We start from the raw sequence: 15,255 nt of genomic DNA on the forward strand, positions 1-15,255 counted from the left end.
ACTCCTTAAAAATATGCTTTACTTGCGTTTTATTAGTATATAATTTTAGGTAAGTTTCTATTTCTATTCAATTATAAAATAATACATTTTTAAATATAAATATATCAAGTATTTCATATTATAATAATAATATATAAAATGACATCTTTCATACGTTGATTAATTTATTATATAAATTATGTTCATTATATTTTCAGTATAATTTAAAGTTTCATAAATTATAAATTGCAATTTGTAGTGAGTAAATTGTTTCGAAATATTTGAAATTATTTATAAATTAATAAGAAATGAAATTAAGTATATAAAATAATATTTATATAATTATTATATAAATAGTAAATAAATATAAAAATAAATATAAATAGTAAATAAATATAAAAATAAATATAAATAGTAAATAAATATAAATAATTATAAAAAAAATCAAATTAAAACGAATTTATTTCGGAACAGTCGGATATGATAGGAAAAATCCCTACTGGCCAAGGAAACGTCGTCGTAAAGAGGTTACATGCAGCGCCGAACGTCGACGTAAGGCGTTAAATCGACGGTTCGAGCAGTGTTGCCAATGTGTGGGATAAATCCCACATCGTGGGATTTTTGGCGATTTTTTGGGCTGTGTGGGTAAAGGGATTTTTAAGCGAAAATCGTTGATTTGGTGGGATTTTTGGCCTGCAATTTTGAAAAAACTATTTCCAGAAATGCATAAACCGAAAATATCAGACTTCTATAATCACAATAATCACAATAATCATAATATTAAATCTCTTGCAATTTTTTATAAAAATTATTAGTTTTTTTTATTTAATATTTTTCCCGCGCTGGCCTACGAAACTTGAAAATATTTGGCATGTTTTCCGCCGAGTTTTGGGAGGGGGCGTGGCTAAAAACGTGTAGGGAGTTTGGCTGGAAAGTTTGGAACTGGACTATGGGATTTTCGCTCGTCAAACATTGGCAACACTGGGTTCGAGGTAGTTTTCGTTAAGTCGACGTATCTCTTCGAACGTCGACGTTTGTGCGGTTACATGAGAAAAATAAACGTCGACGCTCCGAGCTCCATGTAACCGTAGTCCATGAGAGATAGACGGCGCCACGGGTAGAATGATAACGTTTTCTCGTCATTTGGTAGCAGACGGCAGTATTCTTATTTTTTAAAAACTTTTTTCACGAAATACTGAAATCCGACGTTCTGTTTGGACCATTGCGTTGGGAATAAATAGAGGTACAACTAAATCTCGCTGCCGTGGGACCAATTTCTTTCAATAAGGCAACTTTATCAACTTTATCGTTCTACCGGGGCGGCATCTGTCTCTGGTGGTGGCCACTATATGGCAATTGAATTTTTGAGCGAATCTGACGCGAAATTGAAATGTATGATTTCTCGTAACAAACAACCCTTTGAAAATGTTTAAAAATAATTTTATTCTGTCAACACGATCCTTTTTAACTCAAGTTACGCTGAGTTAGCTAATAATTATTTATTTTTAGCTTTATAACTTTACAAAATATAGATGGCGCTACCGCCCAATTATAAAGATGAATTTCGTACAGTCTTCTCAGAACAGGTCCCGCGTAACCATGGCAACCGAAATCGTAATTGTAATTCTAGCAGTATTATTCCCAATTCAATGGTTTGGACCTAGATTAATATTCCCAACCTAATGATTTAAGCGCCTACTGATGACTGAGCAGCAAAAGCTCAAAAGTCAGAAAAACTTATTCATAATTTTAGAAAATGACTTGAAATACGATAATATAAAACATAACTCACTAATTTCGAATCTTCTACTATAAAACTAGTAGGTATAAATAAATTTTTCTATAATGTTTAGGAAAACACTAGACTTAATATTTTGTTTTAGAATATGTCAACAGCTGCTCAAACAAATACTACCTGGGATCCAGAACCAGAAGACATAGTTCAACTTTACAATACTTTAGAGAAAAAAGGAATTATTGATTTAGAATGGCAGTGTCCTGGTCGAAGATCTCCCAGTGTTCATTCGGGCCACTCGGAAAACTTCGATCGTAAGCCAGCAGAATTTGAGGATGGAACAAATAAAAAGTATGCGTACTTAGTTATGAATCTATAATTGATGTCTGTGAAATACTAAAATATTTAAATTTATTTTTAAGACTTGAGCCAAATGCGTTTGATTTTGATGAATTAGGATCCGAGTCAACTTCACCAAAAATTACACCGCGAAGAAGATTTACCCCTGGTATGCAAGAATATTTAAAAAAAATTGTTAATTGACAATATTATACCAATATTTATCTTGATTTTAGGGAGCACTGGCCCCAAGAGAGTAGCTCGTTTAGACAAAGTTATGTTTGATATAAGGAGATATCGAAAAATGGATGAGATTGAAAAGAAAACTCAAAAAATATCAATAAAAACTGAAGGGAAGAATTCTCAGAGCGAATCACCCACATCTAGCAACTGAATTTGAAAAATTATAAAAATAAATGTCCTTTCTTATTGATTGGTTCCAAGTTGTTAGTACAAGTGAAGTGACCATAGAAGTTTTAAAAGGATAGGGATGAGAAACGGTGCTTAGAAGTTTCCACAATTGCCACCATATAGCAGTTATCAATGCGTTAATGGAAATTTTGTACCCTATGAAAATTTACCTCATTAAATGCCTGTGATCAACTTTTATATTAAAATATTATCTGTTTGTGTGGCGACCAGGAAAATACTATTTAGTGGAATTTATCTCTATCATATTTGGTAAATCATCAATTTACACAATGCCTGATCTTCTTAACAAGAACTTTATCCCTGTTTAATTGAGTTTATACCATCTGGGATCCTCCGGTGCAGCGTCAATTTGCTATTTAGCAAGCCTTCTATAGAGTACAGTGGTTCACCATAATGTACATAGTGACGAACCTAGTTTGGAGGTTGACCGGTGTTACCGCCATCCCCAGTGGTGAGTGTGGAAACCACACCACTCCCGCTGGTTTGATTAGTTCCACAAGTGTCCTCCATTCAATAATGGAGGATAGGCTGAATGCGTTGAATTCTTATGTCAACGTGTCCTCTGCAGAGTTGGGCAAAACTCGGGAGTGAATTTGGCGAGTGGTATTACCCCACACTTTTCTCACTCCACTCATAAAAAACTCTACTTGGAGCACGCGCGAAATCGCTCGAGCCCATTTACGCTAAAATATCAAGACGCGTGTGGATTGTGGAACCTTTTAACAAGTTGAATAAGACATAAATAGAGTTTATGCTAGCGTCTATTGGCTATGATAGTTGAACGTCACTTATACGTCACGAGTGACGCGTTCGATACAACAAAACAAGAAGGTCAATGTTACTTTATAGAAAGGCCTATTGTCTTAGTGATTGATTTTCTTTTCGTTTATCATGTATTTTATTATTACCATTAATTTCATTGCTCGATATTGTTAAAACCGAAAATTTTAAAACACTGGCGAACTCGCGGAGGAATACTACGCGGTCATTGTACATTCGTTTAGCGCGACGTGCGCCCTCTAGTGGTGGTAATTGAAAACAAAATCCGAACTGGCTAGGGGGGGGGGCGAAAGCTTATCCCCTTACGAGGCTGATGGAACCCTTTAAGTCCTCTAACCCTGAAAATTTCGAGTCGTTAAACTCGGGTACAATTACAGTTGTGGGATAAACATCACACTCTGCAACATTTACAGCTTTGGTTTGGTTTGGATTGTTGAGTATCTTGAAGATACCCCTGTCCAAACTAGTTTTGGCGACAAATCCTGCGTCATTGATGGCGTTGACCGACTCCATTCATTTGGAAAATCCTACGAACGGCAGTCGGTCCCTCTGCCTTGCTAAGAACCTTCGAACAGTTGGTGTGTAATGCCCAGTTGAAGGTTTGAAGACGCTAGAGGGACTTTAAGGTCCTTCGTCCAGACGTCACATGTGCGGAGAGCGACCTTAAAAGGTGTCAGCAGGTCACTGGCTTTTTTTTTTAATAAAAGCCTCTTACTCCCAAGAACCTGTTCGTTTAGGTCGAACTCCTTACATAATAAATTACCTGTTATTTCATCCTTACACAGGTAAATTAACTCACCCCCACTCTGCTGGAAGTGGCAGAATCGAGGAAGAGGCCTCCGGAAGAGGGTCGTCCGAGGGTTTCCCATCTAGTCTCTCCAGAGTCCAGAACCCCACGCTGTATGGTGCCCATCCCCTCCACAGTTATGCAGTTCGAGCGAAAGCCATCTTTTATAATGACCATTCTCGTTGAACCGACAGTTACACTGAAGGTCTGAGCTTTGGACCTTTTGGGAGCCAATTGCTGAGAGTTTGGAGAGTCTTGGTCTGACTCCCGTGGTCTCTTGTTGGAAGAGGACTTACCCTTTGCAGTCTCCTGTCAACTTCCTAATAGTGTTTCTCTTGCGTTTGCGAGCCTTAGAAGCCCTTATCTTGTTTCCCTTAGTCTGAGTGTTGTCGTCGGTAGACCCTTGCTACAATTGCTGGGTACTGCCGGAGTCAGACCCTAGCAATTTTGGCTCGGTATCACCCAGTTCCTTGATTTTCAGTCCCGTTGCCACTAATGGTAAGCTTAAAGCCTACGGAGAAAATTCGGTCTGGGGTTCTATATTATTCTCAACCCAATTTTTCGCATTCAAAATGCATGATCGTAAAAAAAATTGGCCTAGACCTTTGCTTATGGGGACCTTATGATAGGCTTATGTTAAGACCCATATTAACTTTTATCCTAAGCATTTTTATTCCCATTTTGTGGCTGTAAAATGTAAAAATCGACAAACTTTAAACAGTGGCGGATTAACTACCACTCGGGCCCCTAGGCTTAGCTTTGTTTAGGGGCCCCTTGACCTCGGGAAACTTGCCGCGGTGGTTTTATATTATTCGTTTAAGCATTTATGGTTGTACAGTCTGTTACAAAAGTCTTCGACAAAGGGAGTTTTTGCATTTATCTTACATTTTCTCGAAACGTGTAAACGATAGAAAAATGAAACCACAAGCAATTTTTAATACTTTTTTATTTCCTTTCACGTGGAGTTGTCGTATTTTGCAAAGCGATAATAGTTACGGCGGAAACGCCAGATGTCGTTTTTGACAACTTTACAAATAATGGAGTTACGCCCATAGATATAAGAAATGTATATAAAGGTCTAGATAAATTTCGGGGCGTCTAAGCCTAACATAAAATACGGAATTGAAACCTAGCAGACACCGAGGAGGGCACGTGACCAAGAGCGCGAGCTCTCTTAGCATTTTAGTACTAAGGGCTTGACCTTTCCGCAGGCCGTAGTCTTTAGACACCATCTGTTGGTGACTTTTAGTATAATTTTTAAGCAGGAGACAATGGCTCTCGCGACGATAGCACGAGCTTTCTTACCGATAGATAGCGCCTTATAAGGATAGCCTGCAGAAATTACGAGTTTCTGCTAGCTGTAACCTCCGTATTCACTCCCTTTGAAATATTTTATCTAGACCTTTATATACGTTTCCTATATCTATGGTTACGCCCCTGAAACCGGCATTTTCGGATTCAGGGTGGTTGATTCTTATTTAGAAAGTGTCACTGTCAATACAGTGTGGCGCCCGGTTCAAAACTCTTAAAAGGCGCCCCTTATATATGACGCGAAAAATCCTAATTACTAATATTTCATTAATAGTTGATTTTATAAAATAAAAAGTGGTCTTGCCCAACTTGTTAAAATGTTGCTCTTACGTCACAAGACACAGCTTTATTAATATATTTTGCGCACGAGCGATTTGCACGCGCACTAGAAAAACCTATATTCCTCGCGACTGTAGCGCGCGCTAGTATAGGCTTGTGAAAGTAAGAGACTGTGACGTAAGAGCAACATTTAAACAAGAAGGCCACGTTAGTTTATAAAAATAACTATTTCATGAAATTTAAATTTATTTTACAAATTTACAATAAAAATAATATTTTTTATAGAACAATTTTTCTTGCTCTGTTGGCTGCGAATTGATCTATTATATCTTTAAAATTAATATTTTGAAAAGTATTACTTTCAATACTCAGTATTGCGAGATCAGAGAGTCGTTCTTGCCCCATCGACGACCTTAAATACGACATTATCAATTTTAATTTACTAAAAGATCGTTCACAGCTTGCAATGGAAACTGAAATTGCCAGAAGTATTTGAAGCGCGACTCGAAGGTTTGGGAAAACATCCTCAGCATAAGAGATGATAAATAATATGAGATCTTGGGCTGTTGTAGGTAGTGTGTCTTCTCTGGTTCTTAACAACATTTTGCAATCGCATATTTCGTTGTAGAGTTCGATACCGGAAATATCGGTATCGTAAAAGTAACCCAGATTTTCTCAATTTTTAAAAAGATGTTCTGCACTTTCAGTTTGCAACAGTTTTTACGTCTAATAGAAATCAAAATTTATCGTTCAGTTGTTCGAGTCTTATGAATCTTGTTTTTATTTCTTCCTGAATATGATCAAGAGTGCATTTCATGATTCGGAGAATCTCTTGTTCCGCCGTAAGTCCGGCATCTCTAGCACGCTCTCCTGGCATTCTTCGTCGCCGTCTAATACGTCGTTCAATAGCAATGCCCCACTTTTCGCATTTTGTTTTAGCTTTATTAAGCGAACTCATACGTAATTCTTCGCTAATTCTGTTAAGCTCTAGCGTAAAAGACTTCAAATCATGAGATGCGTCTCTGAAGTGCATGGCTGGATCTCGCAATCGTTTTTGAATTCGATCAAATTTTCTTAGAACTATATGCCAAAAATTAAGTAAAACTAAAAAATTGAAGTTCAAAATATTCTGTAGTAACCTCTCGGCGTCCACCCTGGTTTAACTTGTAAGATTTTGGTCGTCTGTCATTTTTTCTAATAAGTCCACTAATTCTTCAAGACCATCTTCGATAGCGCCAACTGCTTCAGCTCTAGCACTCCAACGAGTTTCGGATTCACGCTTAACAGTTTTTTTTATAGCGTTTTTCAGTTGTTCCCATCGTATCGTTGAACGTGAAAAAAATAAATAAATGCTTTCTATTGTACCGTAAAACGTGATGATGACGGGATATTGTTGGGCTGAGTTAACGCCAGCTAAATTTAAAGAATGGTTATCGCAATTAAGAAATAACGCACGATGATTCCTTTGCAAGATCCGTTGTTGTACGCCAGATAAATGACCAGACATAACGGCGGCGTTATCGTAACACTGAGATCTACAGTATGAAAGTGGAAGTTTGTCCGAATCAAGTTTTTCTAGAATTGAATTTTCAACAGTAGCTGCGTCTTTTCCGTGCAATTCAATGTTTCCCAAAAAAGACTCTCTTACGGTCACTTTCTTGTTAATGTAGTCAATATCTACATATCTTATTACCTGAGACATTTGTTCGCGATGCGCAATGTCAGGAGTCGAGTCGAGCAAAATCCCATAATATTTATTTTTATTGATGTTAGAAATCAGATGGTTCCTAACATTTTCAGCAAGAAGATGGATAAATTCCAGATGCTTTGCTAAAAGAGGGTCGTACTAGGAAACCAGTTTCATTAGGCCTAGAAAATTACCCAAATTTTCACCGTCATCCAGAGTCAAATTTTCAACATGCCCGCGTAATGGCAAATTATAAATTGCTAAAAACTTAATGCAAGCACGTACTCTTTCAAGAACATCTCGCCATCTCCGTTTCTCATTTTGAATTTCAGCTTCTAATTCTGCATCAATTCATTTTCCGATACTCAGTCTACGTGTCGCCTCTTTCCACGTTGTGAATGCTTTTCGGTGGTTTGGACTGTTTTCATGCCGGATGACTTTTTCCGGTTTTCTCCATTTAGTGAAGCCTGATGCTGTTTCAAATGAAGATCGACCGCCCGATTTTGATGTCGAAAACAACAAACAGCAAAAACAGTAAGCAGCTTTCATTAATGGTGAATAAAGCAGCCATGTTCGGCTTACTTCCGTTCCTTGTTCTCCAGCAAGTCTTTGAGTAAACCATGATGACACCATCGAGCGTCCCTCGGCTTTCTTTTCGAAAGGTCCAAGTTGATTTTCAAACTTATTTGAACCGAGAGACAACATTTCTGATCGAAGTGATTGTGATATCTTTGGTGTACCAGACGTTTCATCAAATTCCAAGTATCCAACGTCATAAAGCTTTAGTACTTTAACATTTTTTCGTGAATTATCATTAAAGGTTTCGATTAGGCTCGTTTTATTTGAATCTTCTATTAAAAGATAATTAGTTTTATTTAAATTTTGACCTTTAGTAAGCTGGTTTATGTGTTCGGAATCAGCATCGAAAATTCCTGCTCCGAACTGTGTAGCCTCTTTCTGTAAATTCTGTTTATTTTTATCCTGTCCGTCATTTTCATTTAGATTATGACCGTAACGTTCTATAATATCAGAATCAGATTGATTTCTAATATCTGGTATTGAGTCAGAGTCTACATGTACTACATCTGTTAAAGGGGCTCCAAAGTTCGGTGGCAAAATGTGTATAAAGTCAGTAAAGTGCGAAATTTACGGTTGACTCTGCCCGCCTCTGCCAAGGCCAAGTGAGGGGTTGGGGGGGATGAAAAGCATGCTCAATTTTCTTTTTTTGCGACCGAACTTTGGAGCCCCTTTAAATCCGCAACCGACTTCGTCACTGGTCCGTGAAGGAACTGTTTCGTTAATTTACTAGATTTTTCAGCGTCTTCAGCCGCTTCTCTTTTTCTCTTCCGGAAATAAGCGCCACTGGGTTTTCGAGAAGACATTTTCTAAAATTATTATTAGGATTAAGTAGGTAAAACCAAGTAACAGTTGAAAGTCAGTCTTTACAATACTACTCGCGAAACTCGAAAAGCAAAATTTTTAATACCTATTACCCCTTCGCCCCGCGCCTATATCGATTATTATTTACGATACGTAGCAGTGCGTTGATGGCAATAAGTAAAAGAAAGATGATGATAACGGACAGTAATTAGGATACTCAATGAAATTCTCGATTGAAATGTCTTTATTGATATATATAAAATAACATAAAAAATGCTAAAATACAGTTAAATCAAAAATGGGATTTCTTACGTAAATCTGGCGTATCTTCGGGATACTTGGCAGCCATGGTTAGGGTTATACACTTAAATTGGGGCGATAAAGAAAATAAAGAAAGATAGAAAAACTTGCGTTAAGCGCTTAAATTTATTTAAGAGATTTAATAAAATTATTGGGGAGAGTAGCTCTAAACTTATGACTGGCGTGGCAAGGTAAAAATCTGTTAAGATACTTCTTTGGGTTGGGGCTTGGTTTTTATACGGGTTGGAATAAAGGGGTATTGTTCGGGGGTATTGTTCGGGTCTATCGACACGGGGCTTTTCTCGGTCTTGGGACAGGAAATTGATAAGACACTCTAACTTGGTATTAAAGGAATTATTGGGGAGCATCGGTTTAACATGGTGTTAGGGGTTCTAGACTCAATCTTTTAACCTGTCTGGGATTAGCGTATATTCTTAAACGTAGTTTTTTCGTTTCAGGGGATAGTAAGGGGGGGGGGGGGTTCAAGGAAATTTTCAACGTTACAGTTTCGCTGTCATGGGATTTTGTCTTCTTGGCAAAAGTGAAGAACAGCCCCCCCCTCCTTTTTTGTTTTTTTATTTTCTTAGATGAAATCCCAGTGTGTAAGGAGTACGAAGGCATTTTTTTAGTTACCGCAAATGATAATTAGTTAAGTTAACGCGTTTTGAAAACCGTCAATTTCAATACATTTTCGACAATAGTTTAATGTGAGTTCTATACTTTTTCTCCCGAGATAGAGCAGGACACGTGAAATCAAAATTTATTAATTTATTTATTTACTAAGGAGTAATACTGAAAATGAAATTTGTAGTGGTAGTGTAGACTATACTTAACTCTTACAAAATAAGGGATTTGGGTGTGAACTGAATATGTTAATGATATGTACCTCAAAGAACGGGATTTTTTAACAATGCAAAAAGTTTTAACCGCAATTTATTGTTTAAAAAGATATGATCAATGTAAAATTGTTACTTGCCAGCAATTTTTACAACGGGAAATACGACATATTTCGAGATTTGTTTGTTTATTTGATGACGTAGCACTGATGAGGAGGACGATTCTTTAAATTTCTAGATTTTAAGACGTTTTGGAGAACGTAGGACTGATGACGAAAAAGGAAAAGGCTGAAATGCAGAACAGTACTAACTTTTAAGGGTTGGGAATTTTTATCGTATTTCAACGCATTTTAGGTTTTTTTAACCATACTATGACTTCTGTGTGATGTTGACTTATACAAAGTCGAATGTACTAAGTATTGGCGCCTAACGGCGCCGCGCAGCGCCTCCCCAACCCCATACTAAAAAGGCTATGGGCCAACTATAACGCAACTTAGAGGACAGCACTAAGCCTGACGCATAAAGTATTGTCCAAATACGCGGAAAACTAAAATAGTTAATTGATGTTCAATGCTTCACATGGGCCCAAATAATTGATTGATATTCAATTAGTGTAGAGCAAAATGAAAGTTTGTTTTCATGTGTCCTACTCTATCTCGGGGTAGAACAGACAGTGAAATCTCAGGATAATACCAGTGAAAAATCACATTCCCGATAACTTTTTATTTACATGTTTGCGGATAATAATTAATACACCATTAAATTCAGCGTAAAAAATGCTACCAATTAATCGGGAAAAAACGAAAAATAATAGGGGGGCTATTCTTCACATTGGCCGTCTTCTTTTCGCTGGCTCTGTTTCTTGGTGTCTCGAATATCTGGTTCTTCGTGGCTGCTCTTCGATTGACGTGATTCCGGGTGACGGGAGCTTCCGGGTTACGGGGTTCCGGGTTACGCAAGACACACGCACACGCGTATGATACTTCGACGACAAGTGGATTGGGAGGGGTGCCTTTAGTTGACTTGATCTGATCTGCTGATAGTTTTTCCATCACGGGAAAAAAAGTTCTTGGATTTTGGGATTCATTTGAAATTACACGCGATGGGCATTTCGCCTCTTTTGGATTGTGCATTATGCATCTTTTATTGGGACATCGAGGACTACGTTCTTGGGATATCGCGGCCTAAGCCCGGACTGGGTAATTGGGGATCTCTTCTAGTTCCGATTCTGTTCGAACTCTTCCTGTCAGAAAGTCTTGCTGTTTCCTTTGCATTATCTGGTTTTGTTGTTCTTTCGTCTAGGGGGGGTGGAAAAGTCGGGTGTCGGAAGTGCAGGCTTGGTAGTGGATTTTACTTGCAGTTATACTTTCTCGGGGTTTGGAAGGCGGCGCTATTATATCGGAGGGGTCTTTGTTTCTACCCCTTTTGGATGACTTTCTATTTTTTGTCATTGGCAACTAAATTTCGGGGATTTTGCCAGGGCCGAATATGACCTTTCACACTGTAAGGCAGGGGTTAGGTCGGCCACTACATAGTTTGCACGGAAAAGGGGGGGAAATTCGGACGCTCTTTCCTGTTCGAACTGTCGACTCATGGTGCAATTTGACCTTCTGGGTGGATTTTCTATTTTTCTGGGCGCCGGATTGTCTATCTTGGGGAAAGTAACACTAAGGTGGGACAATGAATAGAATAGATTCGCTAAATTACGGGTTTAAAATAAAATAAACTTTTCCGTTTTATGGGGTTTTTTTAATTTAATTTTAATATTTAGAAGTTTAAAACTATATTCATTTTCTAGGATTTTTCTGGGGCTTTCTAACCATACCACGCATGACATACCAAGTATCGTAGGGGCTAATTAAGTGTATTAAATGTTTTTTAATCAATTGGGGATATTTGATTAAACTTGATGTAGACTATGGGAAATTTATCAAATATAGGAGTATGGGGCACACAAAACGAAAAACAGTCTTATTTCTATTAGCATTCATAAAGGGGATACACAACACAAAAAATGCAATCTTAACATTAATTTTCACAAACGAAACAAACATAATTTATGAATATGATTTTATGGGTTTATTTTAACTAAATTTAATTTTAATTTTATTGTCGGATTACGTATGATTATTTGCTTATGTGATTACGATAAAGTGATTTTCGTTATGTTTTTTTCTCTCGCCATATGTCTTCACAGGGGTAACATACCCGGTACTCGACGGTCTCGACCCGAAAGCAGCTAGCCCATAATCAATGCTCACACATCCCTAACATGGGCGCCGATGGAAAAACGTTTTTTAAATAAAAGTTCTTTCTAAAATATTCTTTGTAGATAGCTCTAATATAAAGCTCCAATGAAAAATATATAGAGGGCCGCAAAGTCTTAAACGACGTGGGGCGCTACCAACCCAAGTCCCACCACTGAAGCCCTAACAAAATCAAAATGCCTTAAAAACCAAATATAAACTTACTTTCGATCGAGTATTCGGCTTATTCCAAAAGAACAAGTTTGAAGTCTAAATTATCGTTGCGAAGCGACAGAAACGTAACGAGTAACAGTACCTCAAACTATGACAAACAGTTGAAACGGGAGCCAGTCTGAACCAGAAATTCCCGCTTTCCGCATTGAGGCAAGATGTGGCTGCCTTTAGACACAATGGAATATTCTACTATTTCTGCAAGGTATTTTTCACAGAATACTAACTTTCCAAGTGTTGAAGTGCTCGTTGTTAGTAGGGCTGTGCGAGTAGTGGTTTTAGGCAATTGAGTCGGTTATCGAGTATCAAATATTTTTTCATCGAGTATTCGAGTCGAGTAATATTGAAGTCGAGTCCAGTAATCGACTACTTGATTAAGGGGAAACTTTCTCTTATTCGAGTCGAGTTTACTAAAAAAAACCTCGAGTAATATTTTTAACGAGTCGGGTTTTATTCAAGTAATTATGAAATTAAATTTAAAAGGAGTATAAAGTAACTTTCAATGCTAAAAAGTATTCCTTTAATTTAAATGAACCACAGTTTCCACAACTTTGTATGTAGCGTTTATTGCTCCCCAAAAAATTGTAAAAACCCCTCTTTGAGCTTTGAAGTAACGAGGATAAAAAAAACTAATACTCGACGAGTTTAGAGAGCAGCTTATTCGAGTAATCGGGTACCCGAATTTGCAATTTTTTGGTACTCGGTAATTGACGAGTATTCTCCAATTACTTATTCGAGGTCGAGTTCGAGTACTCGACCTCAAAAAATGGCGAGTAATCGATGATGTTTGAGTACTCGCACAGCCCTACACTGAGAGAAATTTCTGTACTTTCTACAGAGTTTTTGTACAGTATTAATGTGTGCGAAATTTTTGCAGTACGTTTCTGTAAGCAAGTAAAACAGTTCAGTCATTTTATTTTTGTACAATATCCTTATGTATATTTTAGTTACAGAACTGTTATTTGTACTAAGAACTGTAGAGATTAGAGAACTATTTCTGTAATCCACGATCAACGATTTTGGCTGTTAAAATGACCAAATATGTTTATTTGTGGCACTGTAATTTTCACCAAAAACTGCAAAAATTACAGATCTCGTCTTGTAATTTGATTTCGTCTTCTACAGCCCCTCTCTGGGCCGCCATCCAGGCTTAATTGAAGAAAAAAAGGCCAAATATATGTGGTCCTCGGTCATCGCTTCCAGTTCTGTGCTTTGGCTGTTGAAACTCTTGGCTTGGCCCTGGAACACGCGACTGGCCGGAAAATTCGCGAAGTAACCGGGTAGCCGCGTTCCGTGGAATACAACAGCCAACGCATAGCCATTGCCGTGCAGCGGGGCAACGCGGCCGCCGTCTTGAACACGTTCCCACCAGGCTCCTCTCTAGAAAAATTTCTTTACAAACTCCACTAATTTTTACTTTTCATTTTTGTAAACCAATTTTTTTTAAATAAATTAAAAAGTTAATTCTTGATTATAGGCTTACTTATGTAACAACAGAAACATTCATGCTACTGATAAATAAACCCTATAGCAGATTAGGTGAAATCCCACACCAAAGATTTGCCACCTAAGCATCCGTCAGGTCATTTATCGTCGTCGCACAAGGGCACGATTTAAAATGTCGCTCACGGCAGCATGACTGTGCGGGTCGCTTCTCGTGTCATGACGCGACTAGCGACTCTCACCTCTTTTGTAACTCAAACCTTAAGCACGTGATTATTTTGAGGTATCACAAATAAAATTGCGTTGTTTTTTCTCTGCTCTAGACTGTGAGTAGACGAATTAGCAGACGGAAATCCAGTAGTTTAGCGAACGTCTCGCGTTGGCCGAGCAGGACGGTTCTATGGTAACCGAATGTCTTATTTTTAAAATTACAGTTTAGCAACTTGCGCAAAAATTACCAAAATTAAAATAACATAGACGACGAATTTTTCTAGTGCACAAGATTTATTTAAAACATAAATATTTAATTTGTGTAATTAAATATTTATGTGTATGATTTGAGCGCCCCTAGCGGATTTTTTTAAATAGTTTTTACATTGAAGCCATTATAAAAACGAGCGTGGCGCTGAACACGTTATAGTACATTTTATAGGAGGAAAATCCTTGCTCGCGGAATTTCGACGAATGTGTTGGCCACTGTAGCGTGAACAGCGCGTGATCAAAGTTGACCGTGGTTCACCAGTGAGGTGCTGATGGCGTAACTTTCGTTACCAGCCAAATGAAAAGCATGGACCAAAGGCAAGGTTCTTTAAAAGTTCTAATCGGACCACACGACAAAATTTCAAAACCCGTTCTAGTTTGTTATCCGATTTCTATATTGGCTTCACGAAATGCAGTTGCAGAGTCAGCTGTCAGTTATTTCTTTGTATTATTCTAACCCATAAGTTAACTTTGTATTTACATTAGAATAAGATATAACAGGTTCAAATCTTTTGTCAAAAAAATCTGAGCATGTGGGAATTTTTGTTTTAAAATCTGTACATGGTACACTTTAAAAATCTTCGATCAGGGATGAAATAATTTTCGGGTTTTTGACATGGCAACGCTGCTCATGAGTCATGACTCCTGACTGAAGTTAGTGTCGACAATTTGGAGCGCTCCCGACACAAAGACGAGGCAAGCATTGGGCATTTTGTTCCATTCTTAGGCTTAGCGAAATCATCAATTTATTATTATTATTATTGTTAATAGTTAGTATTATTTATTTATTTTGATTAACATAAAAGTAGTATTAAAGGTAATATACCGTAGTGTCTGTTTTAAACGGTGTCCGTTTGAAAATAGTCCTCGGCTATTTAGGTCCGTTTGCGGAAAGGCCTGGTAGCGGCTATTTTGGATCGGCAAACGGGTACGGGCTTAAATAGCCGAGGACTATTTTCGCACGGAAACGGTTCAAAAATAGACACGGCTGTAATACGCGGTAATGAATG

General features: G+C 37.7%; 1 protein-coding gene across 3 annotated transcripts; it reads left to right on the top strand.

Annotated features, from left to right (window-relative positions):
* Window positions 1-1,490: 1,490 nt before the first annotated feature.
* Window positions 1,491-2,647, top strand: Pa1 (PTIP binding protein Pa1). Of its 3 annotated transcripts, XM_090163212.1 has the most exons (5): window positions 1,491-1,599; window positions 1,672-1,799; window positions 1,863-2,065; window positions 2,137-2,222; window positions 2,290-2,647. In XM_090163212.1, the coding sequence occupies exons 3-5, from the start codon at window positions 1,866-1,868 to the stop codon at window positions 2,445-2,447; spliced, it is 444 nt and encodes a 147-aa protein (XP_090019338.1). In that variant the 5' UTR covers window positions 1,491-1,599; window positions 1,672-1,799; window positions 1,863-1,865; the 3' UTR covers window positions 2,448-2,647. The 3 variants fall into 3 exon arrangements, with proteins under 3 accessions (XP_090019338.1, XP_090019339.1, XP_090019337.1); XM_090163213.1 differs by lacking the exon at window positions 1,491-1,599 and having other exon boundaries at window positions 1,661-1,803; XM_090163211.1 differs by lacking the exon at window positions 1,491-1,599 and having other exon boundaries at window positions 1,661-1,799.
* Window positions 2,648-15,255: the final 12,608 nt, after the last annotated feature.

This window comes from Leiobunum rupestre, chromosome 11, assembly GCF_980474605.1.
Source record: "Leiobunum rupestre chromosome 11, qqLeiRupe1.1.hap1, whole genome shotgun sequence".
NCBI lineage: Eukaryota > Metazoa > Arthropoda > Arachnida > Opiliones > Sclerosomatidae > Leiobunum > Leiobunum rupestre.

Coding starts and splice junctions, on each gene's coding strand:
- Pa1 (XM_090163212.1), top strand. CDS start 1,866: ATGTCAACAGCTGCTCAAACAAATACTACCTGGGATCCAGAACCAGAA. Junction 2,066..2,136: donor GAGGATGGAACAAATAAAAA/GTATGCGTACTT, acceptor TTTATTTTTAAG/ACTTGAGCCAAATGCGTTTG. Junction 2,223..2,289: donor GCGAAGAAGATTTACCCCTG/GTATGCAAGAAT, acceptor TCTTGATTTTAG/GGAGCACTGGCCCCAAGAGA.